This window comes from Leiobunum rupestre, chromosome 9 (genome assembly GCF_980474605.1).
Source record: "Leiobunum rupestre chromosome 9, qqLeiRupe1.1.hap1, whole genome shotgun sequence".
NCBI classification, from domain to species: Eukaryota; Metazoa; Arthropoda; class Arachnida; order Opiliones; family Sclerosomatidae; genus Leiobunum; species Leiobunum rupestre.
Genome location: NC_143392.1, coordinates 10,608,485 through 10,633,332, shown reverse-complemented (window position 1 = coordinate 10,633,332; position 24,848 = coordinate 10,608,485). Strand labels below are relative to the sequence as shown.

The 24,848-nt window shown below is 32.0% G+C and overlaps 1 protein-coding gene across 2 annotated transcripts in view; it reads right to left on the bottom strand.

The window, feature by feature from the left end:
- Nucleotides 1-563: 563 nt before the first annotated feature.
- LOC149926500 (carbonic anhydrase-related protein-like) overlaps nt 564-24,848 on the bottom strand; it is a 75,420-nt gene continuing 51,135 nt past the window's right edge. For both annotated transcript variants that reach the window (XM_090158653.1, XM_090158654.1), the window contains 2 exons: nt 15,353-15,465; nt 564-1,176 (listed from right to left, as the gene is read on the bottom strand). In XM_090158653.1, the coding sequence (XP_090014779.1) occupies nt 1,039-1,176; nt 15,353-15,465 (251 nt within the window). In that variant the 3' untranslated portion in view covers nt 564-1,038. The remainder of the gene's footprint in view (nt 1,177-15,352; nt 15,466-24,848) is intronic.

Genomic DNA, 24,848 nt, shown 5'->3' with positions numbered 1-24,848 from the left:
AGAAAATTTATGACCCATGCTAAAAATATAGTCTAGTTGTTTCTACAAGCTACCATATAACAATTTATTGACCTTTCGCATATGGAAATTCCTTTAAAATAACTTTAGAGCAATTATACTCTTTAGAATAAATATTTTCTATTGACACCATATAGAATCGTTAAATCAAATACACTAAGGCGTTAGATTCCCCTAAAGTTTCTACAGAATTTCTATAGGCTTCTATAGAATAAGAGAAGAAAACCCCATCACCCGTGACTTGCTTATTTAGAAAAGTTAAAACCACGATTCCAAGTTAGCTTAGGGAGCTGTTGGCCCGCGTGGCATGAAGAGCTTGCCACCACCCTGATACGCATTGTAACCCGCCCACCTGTTTAAGGCATTAAAAATCGCGTTATGATTTGGGCCTAAGGTGATGCCTTGGGTAATATAATAATAATCCGCTAGGCTAAGTATTCAAGCGACTTTTAAAGCCATTATTATTATTATTACATGTTAAAAAAACCACAGAATCGTTTGACAAATTAGGGCCAAATTCCAGGTAGCCTGTAAAAGAACTACGGTTCGAAAGCTCACTGTAAATTTTAATGTTTTTAAAATCAGTTTTAATTAAACGATTTAAGAAAAATTTCAGTCATGTTGTATCGTGTATCTGCATATAAAAAAATTGATTTCTAATATTGCAACCATGAGTTTAAATGCCGTTAAAATATATGTTTATGACCGTTTGACACAGGACCAAAATAACCAATTAAGTTTTAATAATTAATAACAAATTATTTCTAGAGGAAATAAATTTAATGAAATTCGGGTAGCAGCGTAAATGATGAATGCTCCGTGTTGAAAGTCTGGCCAGACATTTCGGTTCCCGCGCTACCGTTAATGTCAGACTGTCAGTAAACTGGTGAGGACCACCTAAGTCAACGAGGGAGCACGCCCAATTAACAGCTATTAAGATTTGTTGATAAGAAAATATTAAGTAGGGGTTTGACAAGATGGGGGAGGTCAAAAACTGCCGAAGTAGCCGCAGTCCGCGTATTAACTCTCGAAAGAGGCTTGGATAACGCGACCATGGAGCGGTTGCACAGGACGGAAGTTGTCCGCCAAGACGCCGTCATTTCCGCTCGGAGAAAACTCTCCCTTCTTGTAGGACGCCAAACGGCGAAATTCTTCCAGCTGGAAAATGACAAAACACCAAAAATTAAATTCGATTAGCAACAAAAAATAAATTCGATTGGCAAAAAATATTAAATTCAAATAGCAAAAAATATTAAATTCAAATAGCAACAAAAATGAAATTCGATTATCACCAAAAATGAAATTCGATTAGCTCCAAAATTTAAATTCGATTAACACCAAAATTTAAATTCGATTAACACCAAAATTTAAATTCGATTAGCAAAAAATATAAAATTCAATTAGCAACAAAAATGAAATTCGATTATCACCAAAAATTAAATTCGATTAGCTCCAAAATTTAAATTCGATTAGCACCAAAAATTAAATTCGATTAGCACCAAAAATTAAATTCGATTAACACCAAAATTTAAATTCGATTAACACCAAAATTTAAATTCGATTAGCAACAAATATTAAATTCAATTAGCACCAAAATTTAAATTCGATTAGCAACAAATATTAAATTCAATTAGCACCAAAAATTAAATTGAATTAGCACCAAATATTAAATTCAATTAGCACCAAAATTTAAATTCGATTAACACCAAAATTTAAATTCGATTAACACCAAAATTTAAATTCGATTAACACCAAAATTTAAATTCAATTAACACCAAAATTTAAATTCAATTAACACCAAAATTTAAATTCAATTAACACCAAAATTTAAATTCGATTAACTCCAAAATTTAAATTCCATTTAAACCGAAAATAAAATTAAAAACCCAAAAATTAAATTTCATTTAAACCGAAAATTAAAATAAAAACCCAAAAATTAGATTCGATTAAAATTTATATTAACTTAATACCCTATTAACCACTAAAGAAATTAGTTATTTATACCATAATGTTGTTATTTTTCAATCAAGCTGCTGTCCACGAAGAAAAATTGACCAATCACACGATTTTTAATATAATTAATGCACTAAGCATTAAAAATTAGCAACTAATTATATGACTCGGGAAGCAAAGAATATAAGATAATGAGTAAATATTCGGTAATGCGTTCGTATAATTAAAACGTTATATGATATGAAAAATAATAAATGTAGCTATAAATTTATGTCAGAATTTTCGAGGTCTAAGCAAAAATATAATTTATAGAGCTTAATTTCTATAATCTACGTTGATTTCTAAGCAAAAATTGAAAAAAAAAAATATTTAAACGTTCAAGATCTTAGCCCCAATCACAAAACTTGATATTGGCAATATTATTCGCTTGAAACATATACCTTTGCAGGCTCCTGTTGATTTTTCAAAATACGTTTCAGAAAGAAAAATTATGGTGAGTTTCGAAAACTATTTATCGGAAAAATATATTTTATAAATAAGAGTGTAAATATTTACATTTCAAATCGTCAAGCGGAGTAATGGGGTAGGTACATTTGTTCGAATTTCAATCGTCCGAACCGCCGAAAAAAAAAAATGTTTCAATTGTTCGAATTGGACAACTTGTTTGATTCATTCGTCCGAATCGGTAGCATAACTTGTCCGAATTCTGTCGCTAAATTAGTATTTCTTATTGCTGTTTTTTTTGGTCCGGATTTTTTTTAGTGCAAGAATTCAAAATAAAAAACTACATTGTAAATATCGTTGTTTGTTCAAGTTGTTTTTTCTTAATTGCTGCTATATCTATATATTGTATATTTTACTTCATATTAGGTTAGGTTAGGTTCACGTTAATGTTACTATTTTCTTATATTAACAATATTTAAAAAAAACAACCAATTCCTAATGTTCGAAAAAACGGACAAACGATTATTCGAACAAATGAAATTCGCCAGTAAAGTTAACATAAATTGAACGACTAAATCACCAACAAAGGTTGTGATAAATTTTTCGGGCAAATGAAATACGTTTTCGGACATACGATCCTGTTTTCCGGCATTCGGACAAATGATAATTCGGACATTTGTACCACCGTTCGGACGAATGAAATTCGAACAAATGTACCCAAATCGGAGTAATACGCGACGTACTATTTAAGACGTGATTCGGTATGTACTTCCGCGGCAAAATCGCGCCCATTGAAAACAGTCGAAGTTCCACGTTTAATTTTTACAACCTACATGGCTACTTCTGATTAACGATACTTATATACTTCTGATAAGACCCATACACTCAAATTCCTGGTAAAAAACCTGAATTATAAAAGTGGAAATAAATTAAATTAACCAATTTTAAAGTAGCCTAAAAATAAACGTATCCGTCAAACGCAACTCCGCAGACTCAATTTGCAGGCGTACGAAATTGCGAATTACGGATAAACTTTCTAAATAGGCAGTGGAATAAATTAAAATGGTCGGTGTGTGTATATATATAGCTCAAACGCGCGCCAGTTAATTTCTGGAATACACATCCTGTCAAAAACGACATAAAATTGAAGATCTTTAATTAGTGCCCCGGGTAGAACACAATGTTTAACGAGAATTAAGAACGGCGTATTTTTTCAAGAAAAAAGTAAATTTTTAATTGTTAGGGCCGTTTGCTAGTTACAAAGAAAAAAACTTCATTGGTACAACATCGCCCCAAGAGGTATACATTCTATTTTATACGTGTTTTCATTCGTTTTTTTAATCCGCGTAGCCATGAGACATAGTTCTCCGGTTGATATTTCTCGCTCATGATAAGAGCTTAATTGTAGCCGTGAGCGATTAAAACCCTAGTCGAACACGAGTGATAATTAACTGCACCGATCCAAACAAGATATAATTACTACTATAAATATATATACCGTAGTTATCGTATATATTATTGTCCGTTAAGAAAAAGAAAAGGTAGTTGATAGAGGGTCGCCCAGATGACCAGCTATGTCCTAGTTAGTGGTCATAGCCAAGTTCAGCTCATTTACATACAATCAACAAACGGCGTATATCTATTATTTTCTTTTACTCTTTTGCTACATGATTAACCACGCCTTTAAACTTATAAACACAATGGCGTTGCGAAAACAATACAGTTTCCGCTTTGCTTGAATTATAAGAATTTAAAGCGGAATTTAAATACGGTTTAAATACCAAGGATGTATATATGTGTGGATTTGGGAGCAGATCTAAAATCGACTCAACTTACAACGTTAGTCATTCTCCCGTTGTTTAAATAAATACATTCTTGCAAAAGTTAGCGTAAATAGAATTAGGTCGTTATCCGATTAAATTCATATTAATAAATATTATTTTGTGTTTGTAAATCTAGGCCGTGGTAAACGTTGGTTTAATAATTTAAGATTTATAAATATAAGTAGCTATACAAGTGTTTTTAATGAAATCCAACAGCCCCTCCTAGTCATTGAACACGACCAATTTGTAATTTACAAAAAAAGTGACCCTATAAAATAAAACAGGTCGTTGTTTAGTAATTTGTAAAAATCGGACAACGTTGTTGATTTTATACGTCAACCGGGCTTTTAATTTTACCAGAAGTAAATGAACCGAAGTTATCAGACTGCTATACTCCCCATGTTGGAGGCGTTTTTCATATGAAGTTACATTTTGACATCGAATTGAAATTTTGCGCGCTCCTAGGCCGAAAAAAAAAAGTTTTTGTTTTTATTAAACCAATTTTTATACATAGGAATAGCTATACCAACAATTCCCAAGCGCAATTTATCGCGTCAAAAGACGGGGATGGAAATTAGCTTTTTTTGACTCGATTTTCTCACCACTTTCATAAGGAAAACGCCCTCCGATTCTGAGCGCTATTTCAATAACTTCGGTTCATTAGGTGGTTTTTTTCGCTTGTCCGAGGACAAAAAGTGTAAACCTTTTACCCTAAAACGTTTTATTCGCCTGCTCTCGGGGTAAGATTTACACTTTCCCGAATTTTGTTCGCTTGTTCCAGAGCTCAAATGTTACACTTTTTACTCCTCCTCGAAAGGAGGTGTAGAGGGAGTAATCTAGCTTATATAGAAAATTCGTCTGCTTAAATTTCGTTTCACGAAAACATAACGGGTTTTGAACATCTTCACATGTGGCAAGCTTTTAATAACGAATATCCAGTTGCTAAATGCTATTTAATGACTTTAAAAGTTGCTTGATGACTTAGACCTAAGGTGGTGTCTTGGGTATTAGCCTAGATGATTATTATTATTATTAAATAAATAAGAAAAATTAGTCCTATATTGATGATCTCACCACCGGTCGCCATCTTAAAAACAAAACAAATATATAACCTTTAACCTCTAACTACTCCCTTCTTACTCCAACTCGTTTTTTTTCGTTAAGATAGAATTGGTGTAAAATGACGTCATAGGGCTACACTTTTTAACCTGCTCAAAAAACACAGAACAGGCGAAAAAAAAACCACCTATTTACTTCTGATTTTACGAAATAGAGCTAAGGCTTAACGATTTAAAAAAATATCTATATATATAATACCAAAACGTAAGCAGAAACACCCATCCGTGGTTAAAGGATATACCAAATTACCGATGGATGGCGCCACTTCATTATGCGCGCCAATAATCGCCCCCGGGGTGCCTAACGACAGAAATTGACAATTTCCGTTTAATACTAATTAAACTAATTAAATCCAACAAAGAGGTTGCCAAGATACGTATCCGTTCGTACGAAGGTTATATTGATAATATTACCACAGCGGCGGTTGAAGAAGAAAAATACGGCGCTTTTGACGAATACGAGGCACCTTAGAAGATGGATGAATCCCCTCGATTGCTAACCTTGGCTACGGACGACATTGTCTTCAATCATCGGGTAGGCTTCTACGTTCACCTGGATGCCCCGGGCCAACAGACTTTTATATTACACACATCCCCGCGCCTACACTCCGCTGTCAACCCTACATCGCATCCGTCAGGCCTTCCAAGAGATACTAACCATGGTTTCTACGTAACGATACCCGCGTGTCTCGTCAGTAAGTGGGTTGGTTTATGGTAAGCGTTAATTATAGGGAGATTAATCCAAAGAGCGCTGTCACCAATCGCGACTCGACGCAGCGTCATGGTCCCCGATTAAGCTTTTTCCGGAATCACGCGAAGATATTTAAGCCGGTAGTTGCAATTGGATAATAACAGGCAACGCGACCGTTGTATGATAGATCTTTCTTTTTTGACTTGGAAGTGGGCTTCGGATGGGTTTCGCTTAAAGTATACGGTTTGCGAGCAGATATTATTTTCAGATGCAGGGGTTCGCAATCTATAGCGGTATTATCATCTATTATTACGTAAGTATATAATGCGACTTGGCGTAATTACGGGTGGGATTCTTGGTCAAGGCGGGTGGGCCGAGATTAAAAACAATGTAATACAGACCAAGAAGGAAGTGCGAAAAGACTACGAGTTATGGACTTTAAAAACAAGGTATTATTGGTAACACTCTAGGCAGGATTGGTTTGTAAGAAAGCTTCGGACCTAAAAACCGTGATTTTTTCAGGTTATCTCTGACCACATTTTGCCAATATCCCTAGTAAATTCTTGTCAATATCCTTAATCAATTTCCTTTACCAATATCAATAATAATTTTTGTCAATATCACGAATAAATTTTTTAGCCGATAACCCTAACATTTTTTTGCCAATATCCCTAACAATTGTTAGCCAATATATCTCTAACATTTTTTAGCCAATAACCCTAACATTTTTTTTGCCAATATCCCTAACAAGTTTTTGCTAATATCCCTAATAAACCTTTGGTCAGTATACCTAAAATTGTTTGGCCAATATACCTAACAAAGTTTTGAAAATATTCCTAACAATTTTTGGCCCATACCCCTAACAATTTTTTGCCAATATCCCTAACAATGTTTTGATAATATCCCTAACAATATTTTTACAATATCCCTAACAATATTTGGCCTATATCACTAATAGTTTTTGGCCAATATCCCTAACATTGAAACTAATGCATTAAGTCTAACTGAAATTTTGTGGGGGCTTCGGTCGATGCAAAAAAATTATTAGGCCTAACTGAGATATTTTGGGTCGACGAAAAAAATTAATTAGGCTTAACTGAGATATTTTGGGTCGACGAAAAAAATTAATTAGGCTTAACTGAGATTTTTTGGGTCGACGAGAAAAATGTATTAGGCCTAACTGAGATATTTTGGGTAGACGCAAAAAAATGTATTAGGCCTAACTGAGATTTTTTGGGTCGACGCAAAAAATGTATTAGGCCTCACTGAGATTTTTGGCGTCGACGTAAAAAATGCATTAAGCCAAAAGGATTTTTTTGCGTCGAGGTAAAAATGCATTAAGCCTAACTGAAATTTTTGGCGTCAACGTAAAAAAAGCATTAAGCCTAACTGAAATTTTTGGCGTCAACGTAAAAAATACTTTAAGCCTAACTGAAATTTTTGGGTCGATGCAAAAAAATGTATTCAGCCTAACTGAGATTTTTTGCGTCGAGGTAAAAATGCATTAAGTCTAACTGAGATTTTTGGGTCGATGCAAAAAAAATTTATTCAGCCTAACTGAGATTTTTTGCGTCGAGGTAAAAATGCATTAAGTCTAACTGAGATTTTTTGGGGGCTTCGGTCGATGCAAAAAAATTATTAGGCCTAACTGAGATATTTTGGGTCGACGAAAAAAATTAATTAGGCTTAACTGAGATATTTTGGGTCGACGAAAAAAATTAATTAGGCTTAACTGAGATTTTTTGGGTCGACGAGAAAAATGTATTAGGCCTAACTGAGATATTTTGGGTAGACGCAAAAAAATGTATTAGGCCTAACTGAGATTTTTTGGGTCGACGCAAAAAAAAATATTAGGCCAAACTGAGATTATTTTACCATAATGACTATCGGAATCAACCTATTAAATTTCTCATTTAAATATGTCGAAAAACGTCCCCGTAGAAGTTTTATGGTACGGACTTAATAACTCAATTAATCATAATTAATAATAAAATCGACAATTCCCTAAGCACGCTTACAAGATATAAGCGCTCACAATAGTAAATATTCAAATAATCAGGGCCTCCAAGAGCGGGCTCGGGCCACGTTCAAATAATAATTCCAGGCCCCAAGAGAGCCGTTACTACTGGCCGGGCCCCCACTCAAATCTTCAATTTTTTTATAGGAAAAATATTTTTGTATTTCGAAAAATTTAGGACTTTATAGGACTAATTTTTCAAAATTATAGGATTTTATAGGACTATATATGCTATTTTATTTACTACATTTATGTATTTAAAAACAAAATCTATATTTAGTTAAATAAATCTTTGATTTTCCCTTTAAAAAAATAGAAGCAATTTAACCATTTTATCACAAAAATATACTAGTAGCTAACCATGTTAACAATAGCAAAAGTTATAACTATAATAACTTTGAATGGGAATTTAACAATTTCACTGACATTATGAGTGGCGGGATTTGAAATGAGCAAAATATCAAAATTATAGGATTTTATAGGACTTTTTGGGGATTTTGCTAAAAATAAAGGATGTTATAGGACATTTTTGGGGATTTTGTTAAAAATAAATGATGTTATAGGACATTTTTGGGGATTTTGCTAAAAATAAAGGATGTTATAGGACATTTTTGAAAATATAGGATTTTATAGGAATTATAGGACCTCTGGGGGCCCTGTAATGGATATAGCGATACTTTTTCGGGAAGTAACCCCGGGAGAAAAATATCTCGTTTATTAAAAGCCTTAGGCTGCACGGGCCCAGGAAATTTTCTTGTCAGGCCTACAAACAATCCTATTTGAATAACCAATCAACGTCTAATAATGTAAAGCTAATTAAACAATAAACTTATAAAGAGCAGTTTGTTGAACAAATTCAACAACCTGATAAAAGAACAACCGTGTGTGTGTCTCTGAGGGGGTGGTGCTAACTCGTAAAGGTCTTGTTCAAAAAATCTATAGTTTTGTTCCAAAAACTTGTCGATGGATTAGAAAGGGAAATACGCTCATTTTACTAGCTCGCGCCACCTACTCGGTACAACACGGAAACAACGGATTAACAAGATTTATGCCCCCCTCCCTAGTCGACCATCCGTAGCGCAGACTGTACCCTAGCGCCTCGCCTTTGGCCGAGTAGGAGAGACTATTAAAATAATTCGGCCGTAACTAGGGTGGCGCGACCGTGGCGCCTCTACAGGTGACGCCCACTTTCTCGGCGTCGATCGACGAAAGGGGGCGCCGGTGTCGAGCGCGCAGTTTTCTCTCGATTTAATCATTGTAGAGCGAAAATTCACGTTAACGTTCCATGTAGTTAGAAAAATAACGAAAAAATAACATTTCTATTTCAACTTATTATGCGCGGGACGACAGCCCGATCTACGCCACTCGTCGCCGTAAGCAGAGGTCGGCTGCCCCGATCCAAAGCGCGCAACCATTGCCTACACACCTACAGACACCGCTAGAGAGCCTTGACTTTAAATATTACTATTTTTAAACCGGAAATCGAAATTAAACATGTCATTCTAAATTTCGAATCGTGTAATAAACATTTTGAGTCGCGAAAATTTAAAATTCGAATCTGTGTTTCCACCCACGGTGATGCGGAGAAGGGTGTCAAGGGGCAAAATACTCAGGGTCCCGGCAAAAAAACTTGTCGAGGTTAACGGTAATAGTTAGTGTATGGGGCTGTTGGCTCGCGTGGAATGTAGGGCTTGCCTCCTACGCATTGTAACCCGGCCACATGGATTAATGGCTTTAAAAGTCACTTGATGACTTAGGCCTAAGGTGGTGTATTAGCCTAGCTGATTATTATTATTATTATTATTATTATTATTATTATTAAAAAAAAGGCCCAGCAGCGTGCTATTTAGGGCCCGATACGATAGGGGCCCATCGCTTAGTATTTTAAAACGGTCTTCCTTTGACACAAGTAATTTTCGTAACTCTTTTCTACTAAAATTTGAAATTTGTTTAACAATGACCTCTTAATTCGCGGACAGTTTACCCGAGCTCGCGAAACCAAAATATTTTTTAATATTTATATACGAAATTCAAACGTGAGTATTGCCACTCAAATCCTTTTTATCAGTTAAAAGTAGCACTGCTTCTAAAATAGATTTCCTAATTAGCGAAAAAATGAAATTTTCACGAAACAATAGGATAAAATAAGAACCAAATATACCACTTTTAAATAAAATAAATGTTAATTTGAATTAAATTATCCAAAAATCGTATTCGCAACAGAAACGAGGCGAGGTGGCATAACGGCGCTAGCTTCTCCGAGGTAGGGCTTTGATCTAGAGTCTGCTACAGGCAAACAAAAAGTCATAGGGACGTTTTTTCAAACGATGCAAAAAAATTATATTATTTATAAAGCCAAATTTACGAATAAGGATGAGTTAAAAAAACTAATAGCGTCTGCCTTAGCCGCTACCTATCTAGGTTTCAATGGCGAACCAAACGGGGCATTGCGATAGTTTTCGGTCGCGAATTCCAAAACGGATTTATTATCTAATATACAAAAATTATTATTATTATGTTTTGATACGACTCAATTGCTTTGTATGAAAATAATGTAAGCCTTTCTTGGATGTATTAAAAAATAAATTACTTAAGGGACCAAATCTGGACTTTAAGGTGGATTAGGGATTAGGCAAATAAACATGACATATCACAACAAACGCGGTTTAAGACCATCCGCGAACACCACGGACTAGAGCTTGGGGTTTTTTTTTCGCCTGTTCTCGGACTAAAAGTGTACTCTTCTTACCCTAAAACGTTTTATTGGCCTGTTACGGCGATGATAATTCAAGCGTAAGAATTACTCCGCTTCATAAACTAGTTGCTTGTTCCGGAGTATTAGGGCTACTCTTTTTACTCCTTCTGAAAAGGAGGTGTAAGCAGAGTTCGTACAAAATTTCCGGAATTAAATTCCCTGACAATTTTCAGGTTTCCCTCGAGTTCTTCGGTTTCCCCTTCCATAAAAACTTGTCGAGGTTTACGGTAATAGTTAGTGTAGGGAGCTGTTGGCTCGATCTCGTGGCATGCAGGGCTTGCCACCACCCTCCTACGCATTGTAACCAGGCCACCTGAATTAATGGCTTCAAAAGTCGCTTGATGACTTAGGCCTAAGGTGGTGCCTTGGGTATTAACCTAGCTGATTATTATTATTATTAATTGCCAAATTTTCCCTGACCCTTTTTGTCAATGGTTTGAGGTAAAATCTTAAAAAAATATTTACTTATTTACTTATTTATTTTTAATACATCTTTCCAAAATTTATTTGCCTGATTTTTTTGGGGTCATTTTAAAACTCCCTTACCATTTCAAATCATTTTCAAATTATCTGACTTTTCCCTGACCTTTTGGAATCATTTTCAAATTCCCTGACTTTTCCCCGACCTTTTGGAATGATTTTCAAATTCCCTGACCTTTTGGAATCATTTTCAAATTCCCTGACTTTTCCCTGATCTTTTGGAATCATTTTCAATTTCCCTGACTATTCCCCGACCTTTTGGAATCATTTTCAAATTCCCTGACTTTTCCCTGACCTTTTGGAATCATTTTCAAATTCCCTGACTTTTCCCTGACATTTTGGAATCATTTTCAAATTCCATGACTTTTCCCTGATCTTTTGGAATCATTTTCAATTTCCCTGACTATTCCCCGACCTTTTGGAATCATTTTCAAATTCCCTGACTTTTCCCTGACCTTTTGGAATCATTTTCAAATTCCCTGACTTTTCCCTGACATTTTGGAATCATTTTCAAATTCCATGACTTTTCCCTGACCTTTTGGAATCATTTTCAAATCATCTGACTTTTCCCTGACATTTTGGAATCATTTTCAAATTCCCTGACTTTTCCCTGACCTTTTGGAATCATTTTCAAATCATCTGACTTTTCCCTGACATTTTGGAATCATTTTCAAATTCCCTGACTTTTCCCTGACCTTTTGGAATCATTTTCAAATTCCCTGACCTTTCCCTGACCTTTTGGAATCATTTTCAAATTCCCTGACCTTTTGGAATCATTTTCAAATTCCCTGACTTTTCCCTGATCTTTTGGAATCATTTGTAAAGGACTAAATCGGATTTTGTCGTCTGCTAGCCAGAATTTATCTCCTAAAAAGGCCACAGGCAGCTGTTTTGGAAAAATGATTTTACTCCTACTCAAACTATTCGCCACCACAGAATCGGAGTAAAATGACGTCATGACCTTACTCTTCTTACCCTACTCCGAATTCCCGGAACAAGCGAAAAGAAACCACTTATAGTATAGTCATTTTCCCTAAGTATAAACAAATAAATTCTTGTTTGTATAGATGCGGAATATTCACCGAATGGAAGTCTGCTAAGCAATATTTGGGAAAATTACAAGCTTCTCATGGCGGCGAAAATAAACTAACCGTTCAACGAGTTATTGCTTTTGGTCACACAAATGCGACGACGATAAAAGGGGGTAACAAAGGGGGTAACAAGGGGGGGGGATACTGGAGACTACAATTGTGATATTTTTGAATCATGAACATGGCGTGAGCGAAGTTGTTCAAAGTCATCAAAATGACGCCGTCCAATCGGACAAGAACACGACGACCGTCAATTTTAGAGTTTGTCATCGTTCGACAATGGCTAGAAGGGGGACGACCCGCCGCGACACGAAATGCTTCAACGCGATTAGCGCGTAATTTATGTAGAGTTTGAGAATAAAATCATGTTTTATTCCGACGTCGGGGGGGGGGGGGGGGCAATTTAAGTGACGGAGAATGGGAGGCAATCGTCGAGATAACCATCTTAAGAATATGGCCTCGCATCTTGTATATTTCGTGTCGAATGCGAGTGTTGACGGGAAATAAGTGCCCATTGACAAAAGAAACAGTACGGATTTACTCGGCTATGTTAGAAATCGTTAAGCCGTGAAGACATCAAGCTTGCTACTTTGAGCAAAACACTACGTACTGGCAGAGATTTCAATCTCTTTTGTACGCGAAATGCGCGCAATTGGTTTATAACAATGTATATGTGTAATTTGAATATTTAAATATCACAAACGTCCTAGCTTCGATTTCGATCAAACTTTCGGTGCATAATGAGACAAGGAAATATTTAAATATATTTAACGTCGCGTTAAAAATTAGTTACTTTAACCGCGCATTTAGAGACAAATTTTATTAAAATACAGGGCTGGCTGATTGAAATCGTTTTGATTTAAATCAACCGAATTTTTATTAAATCATTGATTTAAATCAACCGAAATTTTTATTAACTCATTGATTTAAATCAACCGAAATTTTTATTAAATTATTGATTTAAATCAACCGAATTTTTATTAAATCATTGATTTAAATCGACCGAATTTTTATTAAATTATTGATTTAAATCAACCGAATTTTTATTAAATCATTGATTTAAATCGACCGAATTTTTATTAAATCATTGATTTAAATCAACCGAATTTTTATTAAATCATTGATTTAAATCAACCGAATTTTTATTAAATCATTGATTTAAATCAACCGAATTTTTATTAAATCATTGATTTAAATCATACAATTTATTTTACTGTAGGAATAAAAAATGAGAAAATAGTTTCTTAAAACATTAAAATACATGGGAAATTTGAGCAAACTAAAATATTTAATAGTAATTAAATTCAATTAGATTTCAATTAATTCAAGATTAGCTAACTGATAAATGTAAAATATCCGTTAATTATACAGAAAAAGCAGGGTTCGAAAAAACCCGGGTTTTTTTCCAAAAAGCCCAACCCGGTGGGTTTTTAGTGTTTTTTATTTTAGTATAAAATTTCCATATTTGTATTGGACGATATTTAAAAGTATACAGATACTGCAAAGCTGAACCAAAGGACCGGTAGAAATACCAAGTTATAATTTTCAAGTTAACAAGCCAGTTAACTTTGTAAAGTTTGTATCAAATTACAATTAAGTCTCAGATATGTATTAAAGTAGTCATTGCACTTTGAACAAGTCGGGTTTTCATTTAAAACCTGAGATTTTAAAGTGGGTTTTTCCTGAGTTTTTTTTGTTTTCGAACCCTGAGAAAAAGTGGCATTAATTGTATAAAAATTAATAAAAAAAAAACAAAATCAGGGCTCCCAGCTTTTTTTTTTTAAATATTATAGGAATTATAGGAAATTTCATAGAAAATATAGGAATTTATAGGAACATTTTTAGCTAAAAATAGGAATTTATAAGAACATTTTTAGCTAAAATATAGGAATTTATCGGAACATTTTTAGCTAAAAATAGGAATTTATAAAAACATTTTTAGCTAAAAATAGGAATTTATAAGAACATTTTTAGCTAAAAAATAGGAATTTATAAGAACATTTTTAGCTAAAATATAGGAATTTATAGGAACATTTTTAGCTAAAAATAGGAATTTATAAGAACATTTTTAGCTAAAAAATAGGAATTTATAAGAACATTTTTAGCTAAAAAATAGGAATTTATAGGAACATTTTTAGCTAAAATATAGGAATTTATAGGAACATTTTTAGCTAAAAATAGGAATTTATAAGAACATTTTTAGCTAAAAAAGAGGAATTTATAAGAACATTTTTAGCTAAAATATAGGAATTTATAGGAACATTTTTAGCTAAAAATAGGAATTTATAAGAACATTTTAGCTAAAAATAGAAATTTATAGGAACATTTTAGCTAAAAAAAGAAATTTATAGGAACATTTTAGCTAAAAAAAGAAATTTATAGGAACATTTTAGCTAAAAAAAGAAATTTATAGGAAAATTTTAGCTAAAAATAGGAATTTATAGGAACATTTTAGCTAAAAATAGGAATTTATAGGAACAATTTTGAAAAAAATAGGAAATTTTAGGAGCATATTGAAATTATAGGAATTTATAGGAACTCTGGGAGCCCAACCGTTGATGTTTTCGGGAGTACCGGACCTAAGCTCTATTTAGAAGGCAAATTTTTCCCAAACCCTATGGCTATTTTCTAATACATACTTTTAAAATTATAGAAATTTCTGGATATAGCTATAGAAAAACTAGAAAATTTCAAAAAATAGGAATTTATAGGAACAATTTTGAAACATTAGGAAATTATAGGAGCATATTAAAATTAAAGGAATTTATAGGAATTATAGGAACTCTGGGAGCCCTGCAAAATCAGATTTAAATAAAAAAATCCATTGTTTGGATTTTTATTATAAAATCAAAGTGCCAAAATATTAAAGTATTTCGATAATTTCGCGAATATTTTCCGCCAACGATTTATTGCAAAAAGCACAAAAACCAAGACACGATTAATGATATAAAATAGAACTAACCTGTAAAGCCGAAATGGTTAACGGATAACGCATCAGAATCCAATCCACATTGTCCGAGAAAGGCGACCAGGTCATGCACCCTTTGTAAGTCCAAAAATCACGTAGAGCTGGATCTAACGAACCAAAAAAAAAGATCAAGAAAAATACGTAAGAAAAATGCGAGAGCACCCAACGTTCATTTTAAGACAGTGAATAATTGTCAAAAAATACTAATGGTCTAGGAAAAATTCCGGGCGTATTCGACTCCAATAATAATTTTCCCCAAAAGTTCGACATAATTTGATAAATGGTCCAAGCTTCTATTTTCCCGGCGAATAAAATAGCATTTTGCATAAAAGAGTCGTTTGTCCCACCCCTGCGCGGACACGGGAACATTATGCAAACTACACTTCCAGTCACGGGTGTATCAAGCATTACATAAATTTAATCTGTTCGTGCCTAAAGCCTTCTGATAGCTTCCACCTGAAAAACACTGGTAGGCTTAGAAGCTACCGCTGACGATAGAATTATTAAAAAAAAACCGAGATAATCAAAATTATGTACGTTGTAAAATTCAACAAGAAACCCCTTAGAAAATTGACCGTCTTTCCTTCGCGAGCGTCCCAATACCAGACATCCAAATACAGCCAACTTATAAACCACCTATAAATAAACCCCCCCTTTGAAAAAAATGTCACTTTCACGTTGCAACTTCTATTTTAATCCACGGAGACCGCAAAATGGGGGCAAATAACGCCCTTCTCTAACCAAGTACAGTGTCAAATAAAGTGGACCTTACGAAACCGCTAGCTGTTTGGTTATCCGAAACACACCAACGGCTACTCACTTTAGTATTAACTACGTAACGTTACTAGCATATTAAAATTTTCCTCGGCGTACGGAGCACCACCCATAAAAGGACCATGCGCAACAATCCAAAATTACCGAATTAAATTTATATGGAATTGTCGCTACATTTAAGAAAACACATGTAAGAATCGTCTGCCCGCGCTAACTTATCTTGTCCTGGCTTCCCTAATGGACTTAAATTTAACGCACGCTACGTGATTCAACTTTGCCAAGTGGAATTACATACCAGAAACAGCGAGCAGCTTGCGCCAAGGCCTAATGAAGAAAATCACGCGTTTAAGCTGCCTATACCTTATACTTTGGGGACGGGGGGGTCAGGATTGACTGTAATTACAGTGTCGTCTACTATGATGAATGAAGAATTGTACCCCCCTTCCCCCCCCCCCCGAACGTAACGCGTCAAAATTTTTGCGTTTTCTGAGACACCGTTAATTTTGGCAGTCACCAAAAAGTTTGGTTTTTTTTGGACAGGAAAACAAAACCATGTTATCAACGCGCGCAGATTTGATTTTTGCAGACGATCTTTTGAGGAGATATAAGGTAATATGTTTATTTAAATTAACTTTAAAGAATATTTACATTTCTCGTTTACTCGTTAGCGTACGTATGGAAATTTAAGAGTGCTACGAGAAAATATGTACCATGAGTATTAATTTGCATAATATTTATATTTAATAGGCGTTTTTTTCGGTAGTTATGTTTGAAAACTTAAAAAATTCAGATTTGCGAATGTTTTCGTGAATATAAGTGAAATATTTATTATGTATGTAAAGATACGCTAGAAAGTATATTGACAAAAGCCGAAGGTCATTTCTAAATATAGTTAAAATACCAATTTCTATTTAAATTTAGTTAATAAAATTATGATCTGAATAGTTAAAAACACCAATTTATTTTCTAAATTTATTTAAAAAAATTATGATCTAAATAGCTAAAAAACTAACTGTTTTCCTAAATATCTTAATAAAATCTTTTCTAAGTATATAGTTAGAAAACAAATTTATTTTTGGATAGATAAAAAACAAACTATTTTCCTAAATATCTTAATAAAATCTTTTCTAAGTATATAGTTAGATAACAAATTTATTTTTGGATAGATAAAAAACAAACTATTTTCCTAAATATCTTAATAAAATCTTTTCTAAGTATATAGTTAGAAAACAAATTTATTTTTCGATAGCTAAAAAACAAACTATTTTCCTAAATATCTTAATAAAAATCCTTTACTAAAAATAGTTCAAAGAAAGGTCTTTTCTAAATTTCTTAAAAAAAAACAATTTATTTTCGAAATATACTTTAAAACAAGTCTTTACTAAAATTTGCAAAAAAAAACAAATTTCTTTACTTAAAGTTTCTAAAACCCAATTTCTTTATTAAACATAGAAAAAAACAGAATTCTATTATGAATAATTAGAAAAAAACAAACCTCTTTTCTGAATAGTTAGAAAAAAACAAACCTCTTTTCTGAATAGTTAGAAAAAAACAAACCTCTTTTCTGAATAGTTGGGGAAAAGGGTAATTTATAAAGACCAAGGTTCTAAATACAATTAAAAAAGTTTTTTCTAAATATAGTAAAAAAACAAAATTCCAAAATATAGTTAAAAATCAAAGGTCCTAAATATAATTAAAAAACAAAAGTCCTAAATATAGTTAAAAAAACAAGGTTCTAAATATAGTTAAAAAACAAGGTTCTAAATATAGTTAAAAAACAAGGTTCTAAATATAGTTAAAAACAAGTCCTAAATATAGTTAAAAAACAAAATTCCAAAATATAGTTAAAAATCAAAGGTCCTAAATATAATTAAAAAACAAAAGTCCTAAATATAGTTAAAAAAACAAGGTTCTAAATATAGTTAAAAAACAAGGTTCTAAATATAGTTAAAAAACAAGGTTCTAAATATAGTTAAAAACAAGTCCTAAATATAGTTAAAAAACAAAATTCCAAAATATAGTTAAAAATCAAAGGTCCTAAATATAATTAAAAAACAAAAGTCCTAAATATAGTTAAAAAAACAAGGTTCTAAATATAGTTAAAAAACAAGGTTCTAAATATAGTTAAAAAACAAGGTTCTAAATATAGTTAAAAACAAGTCCTAAATATAGTTAAAAAACAAAATTCCAAAATATAGTTAAAAATCAAAGGTCCTAAATATAATTAAAAAACAAAAGTCCTAAATATAGTTAAAAAAACAAGGTTCTAAATATAGTTAAAAAACAAGGTTCTAAATATAGTTAAAAACAAAAGTCCTAAATATAGTTAAAAAACAAAATCCCAAAATATAATTAAAAAACAAAAGTCCTAAATATAGTTAAAAAACGAAATCCCAAAATATAGTTAAAAATCAAAGGTCCTAAATATAATTAAAAAACAAAAGTCCTAAATATAGTTAAAAAAACAAGGTTCTAAATATAGTTAAAAACAAAAGTCCTAAATATAGTTAAAAAACAAAATTACAAAATATAGTTAAAAATCAAAGGTCCTAAATATAATTAAAAAACAAAAGTCCTAAATATAGTTAAAAAACCAAGGTTCTAAATATAGTTAAAAAACCCAAAGTTCTAAATATAGTTAAAAAACCCAAAGTTCTAAATATAGTTAAAAAACAAAATTCGAAAATATAGTTAAAAAACCAAGGTCCTAAATATAGTTAAGAAACAAAATTCCAAAATGTAGTTAAAAACAAAAATACTAAAAATAGTTAAAACCAGAAGCAATCAAAGATATTTCAAAAGTAACTATTAAATTAAAATTTAAGATATTAGTCAAAACTAATTACTGCTATTCGACCCAAAAATATTAGCATAAAAATGTAACTAAATATACGCCTATTTAATACAAAGTGAGGACTTAACGATAAATACTTTATCGCACAATTAAACAGCTCGTGAAATTCGATTGGTTGAAATATATCAAATCAATCATTCGACAAACGACGGCCTTCCAAAATGGAAATTTGTTATTGGGAATAATTGGCTGAAACAAGATTCGTTGTATCAGTTATACCAGTTTAAAACGAATTTTCGCGCGGGTAATGAGAAGCGTATTTTAATTTGATACAAATTAAGGGAATTTGGAAAACGATAATAAACTCATTTGAATAATAATTATATCGTCTATGATACCTGCCCGCCTGTAATTAAAATAAGTCTTCTCCGAGAGCATTCGGGGAAGATGAATAATAGGTGGAAAATAATAATTAACACAAACACGTCGAAGAGACGAGTATTTAGCGGCAATTTCTCCGAAGAGGAAATGGTAGAACAACAATCAGAAGCGCCGATAGACACCCAAGGATAAATGGATAAATGGTGCGTCCATTCAAAAGGTAAACAATGTCGTAAATTAAAGTGGAGGGTTTACGATATTTATGGTATAAGAACAAATTTAATTAATTATATACCTGCCATAATTTAGTACCTTGAAAGTTAGGCTATTATGAATGTTGCAGATTTTGCCCACGGTTGGGATGCGAAATTCCAAGTACAAGTCACTTTTTGTACAATTTTACATTTAAATTAGTGCTCGGAATTGTTTATTCATTATCCACAAAATTTCCGATTTATTTAACAAAAGTTGGTAAAAAGAATATAATTTTAACTTATTTAATTATGTTTTTTTTACGCAACCAAGTATTTATTTGAATTAAAATTGTATTTATTTAAATCATTGTTTGTTTGTTTAAATAATAGTCTTATCCACTTTCAATTATTTAAACATTTTACAATTATTATTCAAATATTGGTTATTTAAATAAATGTTATTTAAATATCGCCGAACTTATTTTATACATGGGTAAAAATTAATCGAACGCCGACCTCTAATTTAAATATATCAAACACCTGAAATTTTATTCTGGAAAAGCTTAATTTATAAAGCTTTAAATTTACGATAGTACGTAACTGATTGTCAAGTTTTATATTTAAGGATTATTTTGACATTTAAGCATCGTTTTCCATGATTTTAAATTATTATGTAAATTTTATACCTGTTTTTAATTTTATATATTATTTACATTACAAAATTATTAGTTCATCAATATTTAAGATCATATTCTAATTAAAAAAATAATTACATTTTAACCTTATCTTGACATTTATACAGGGTGGCCACAATTTTCAGATTCAAATTCCCTGACTATTCCCTGTTTTCCCTGAACATTTTAAGAGATTTTCCCTGACTTTTTAAGGCCAAAATTTTAATTTATATTTTACTTTTATCATATGTTAATAAATTGAAATGGACAAGTATTTGAAAAAATTTACCATACTTTCAAATAAATAAATGATAATCCTAGAATTTGTCATAGATCTAGAGTAAAATTACCTTCAAAAAGTGTCCAGATAAAATTGAATTCCCTGACTTTTCCCTGACCTTTTACAAATTCTTAAAATTCCCTGATTTTTAGGCCCATTTTTAAATTCCCTGACTTTTCCCTGACGTGTGGCAACCCTGTTATTAAACTATAATCAACTCAAATGAAAATTTCAGAATTTCATCGAAAGGTTATCAATTTCCAAACTGGATAAAAACTTGGTACTGTATAAATTTTATACCATATTATATTCGCGTATCAACGAATATATGTACTTTGCATCTTGCAAAATTTTGGAAACAACTGGCAATAAAAACTATTTTTAGAGTACAATGGGTTGATTTTTTTAAATAATATACTATTTCGTCATACGGACAATAGATATTTCCTTAAGGGGGCAGAATACAGTAAAAGCCTCTTTTTCGTTCAAGCTGGACGTTTCTGTTTCAACAATTACATAATTGACTTATTTTTCTTATTAGGCTGAACCTTCCTCTAGTGCTTAAAATAATTTTGATAATTCTAATATTAATAGTTAACGAGATATAAGGTCCTAACTAAAGGGTAGTTTGGGCGCTTGTCCAACTTGTTTAGCTCCGGGGGTCCGAATTAAAACGTAATAACTTAATTATTTTAAAATTTAAAATTGTCAAAATTATTTTAAGCACTAAACAAGAGGCTGTTCTACAATAAATATTAATTTTATAAGTTAAAATACAAAATTCAAAGAGTTCTGCTTGAAATAGCGTGAAAGTAGACAATGACCACTGTAGTCTTCCTCCTTAAACACTTCAATATCGAATTTGACTGTACTAAATTTAACTTCTTTTCTCGAACTGATGAAAACCACTTGGATGTTATTAATAGAGTAGTTTTTCGTGAAAGAAGAACAAAGAAGAATTAACCGAACACAAAGAAGATGCTCGTGAGAAGATAAATTTTTCTAGAAAAACGTTTCCTTTAATAATATCACAAAACCATTAGCGCCAAAGCGAAGTTTTTCTTAATCGTAGTAAAATGCTAAGTCGGGGAGTAACACCATCAAAAAGGCCACGGCACCCGAATATTTTTGGCCTTAGGAGGGCTAGGAACCATAGGGGGGCGAGAGGGGAACCGATATACCATTTTCGTAAAACCTACCGACGTTGGCCATAAGTAAAAGCACCCAATCTCTAAATAGCGGCTAATGGATTAAATCATTTGCTCCGAAAAAAATCCCTAAATGATCAGATCTCGACAGAGATGATTTCTCGAGACACAGTGAATATTGAATCTTGGGAAATTGCTTCGGGTATAATGGATCATATCGGATAATATTAAATTTCTACTTTTTATACAAAAACAGCGGCCTAAAATTACACCACGAAGATGTAGTGAAGAAATTACAAATTATTTTAAAATTAAAGGTATCGTACCGGAGTTAAAAATAATTAATAACGTTTTGTGTGAGCAGCTATTAATCTTGCCTTGTAATTTTATACCGAACATCAATAGTTATTTAATGTTCCTGAGATCGTGGCACATGGTTCAAAAGTAAGGATTTCACTCTAAAACTATCGTATTCAGAGATCTGAAATAGGGTCATATCTGAAAAATATTAAAGATAACCCGGGTTCCCATTTTCTGGATATTTTGTTAAAAATCAAATCCTTGTTTTTTGTTTGAATTCCATTTTTTGACTTGATTGATTTTGGAACAATGGCTATTTTACCGTGCAATTGATAGATTCTTTGCTTCTGTAGGTTATAAAATCTTTAAAAAAAATCTTAATTATATTGACTAGCGTTTAATATTTTAGTTCCCGCAAATTTGCTTTGTATTACAATTGTTTTAGAAACTATAGTTCCGTCCATTTTTATTCCAGAATTCAGATACACGTGATTTAAATCAATGATTAATTAATTTATAATTAAATGAAATCTTAATTCTATTGATTACTATTTAAAATTTTAGTTTCCGCAGATTTGCTTTGTATTGGAATTGTTTTAGAAACCATTTTTTTAAATTCATATACATATTATTTAAATCAATGATTAATTAATTTAGAATTACATGAAATCTTACTTATTTAACATTACAGTTTCCGCAGATTTGCTTTGTATTGACATTGTTTCTGAAACTTTTTGACAGTTTTAATTACTAAATTTATGTATATGTTATTTAAATCAATGATTAATTAATTTAGAATTAAATGAAAGCTTAATTATATTAATTAATATTTAATATTACAGTTCCCGCAGATTTGTTTTAGGATTGTAATTGTTTTAGAACTAATTTTGGTCAATTATTTAATTTTAATTCATTTAAATTAAAGATAATATTTCCAAAAAATACAAAATTACCAACTTCACTTCTTTCTTTAAACCGTAAGTTCTGTTTGAAACCTCTATCGTAATACGCATCCATTAAGTCATAAATCTATTGTTATAATTCTGACGCCGAATGAGCCGACTGGAGGGAAAATTAATAAGCGGAAATGGGTGGGGTTACCCTCGATGACGTCATTAACCACGCGTGTAAGCGCGTTACGCTTTGTGTGGAGGCCGGTCGGTACATTTTTTATTCGCCAGGAACAGGTAAGTTATATTAAATCCCCTGGATCGAAGCAGCAGGTATAATATGAAACAAACGCCCCTGCAAGCCGGCTTTCCCCATTGGATAATAGGACGTCTGCTACGACTACCCACCCCCCAGACTTTGTAATTCAGGGCTGTCAATATAAAAATACGGCTTAATGTGACGTTGATTCATGGAAGACTTGTTACCGGAATTTCAATCACACCAACTCTGCAACGTATGAACGCCAGGGGGGAACGACTAGGGGGGTTTGCCACAATGGTAGAAAAGCTATATAACAACAAGCATACAAACGGGTGAATTATACTAAAAACATTGCGAAAAAGCGCAAGATTGGATATTATTCTTTGGTACGTTTACAGGGAATTCTAATTAGATATTTTTTGCAATTCCTATCTCGTAGAGAAAATGTTGGCTGATTTAATATAAATTATCACCTGGTTAAAATAAAATTTTCGCTTAATTTTAAACAGGGTTCGTACAAAATTTCCGAAATTAAATTCCCTGGCATTTCCAGGTTTTCCCTGACCAAATTACCAAATTTTCCCTGACCATTTTTGTAGAATAAAAGAATGGTTTGAGGTAAAAATCTTGAAAATGATTCTTTCAAAAATTTATTAGCCTGATTTTTTTGGGGTCATTTTAAAATTCTCTTAGCTTTTGGGACCATTTTCAAATTCCTTGATTTTTTCCCTGGAATTTTGGAATCGTTTTCAAATTCCCTGACTTTTCCCGGACTGTTTGGGGAAATTTTCAAATTCCCTGACTTTTCCCTGACCTTTTGGGAACATTTTCAAATTCCCTGACTTTTCCAGGTTTTCCAGGTCGAATACGAACCCTATTAAATTAAGATTTCATTGTTGTGGGATGAATTCTAAGATCGATTTTTGATGGAAGACTTTTTAAATTCCTTTCTGATCGAAATTAAGTTCTGAATTATGATTTAAATCTCTAAAAATGACGATCAGAAATAATAATTTAATTTCCGATCACAGTTACGATTTAAATCCTGATCGAAATTAAGTTCTAAATTATGATTTAAATCTCTAAAAATTACGATCTAAATTATAATTTAATTTCCGATCATAGTTACGATTTAAATCCTGATCGAAATTACGATTTAAAACACGATTAAAATGACGATTTAACAACATTGTTGATTTTCCAAAAGGTAATTATTTAAATTAATTTTTTTAATTTTATTTGATTTTCTTGACTTTTTAGACAATTTATAATTATTTTTATTTAGAAACTAAAACATTAATTGGCAATTTTAACTGAACATTTAAATTAATCTTAATTAAATTACTACTTGAAATTTAGTTAACTCTTAATTAGCTTTTTTTTAATATTTTCACATAGGCGTAGAGTTTCATTGATTATTGGTAGCGCTCGAGTCGACCGACCACAAGATGGGATGGTTTTGTGTTACCCCTCTGGGCGTAGTTATGACAGTACAAAATTTCAATCCCTTTTGAATTTCTAGCAACGCTACTGTTTATATCAAGTGTGTAATAAACCCTACAGCTCATTAGCTAAGTGAAGCTAGCTAAAATTTAATCTAATTTATTTATTAAATGTAATGAGCGTTTAACCTAACCTCTTTTTGGAATCGCGAAATAATTTATGAAATGTTTATTAAAATTAACTAAATATTTAATTTATAAATGATAAAATGTATAACTATAGACAGAATTGAGCATTCATTACAAATTGAGGCTTAAATAGCCTATTCGATTCTAACTTAAGCTTAAATA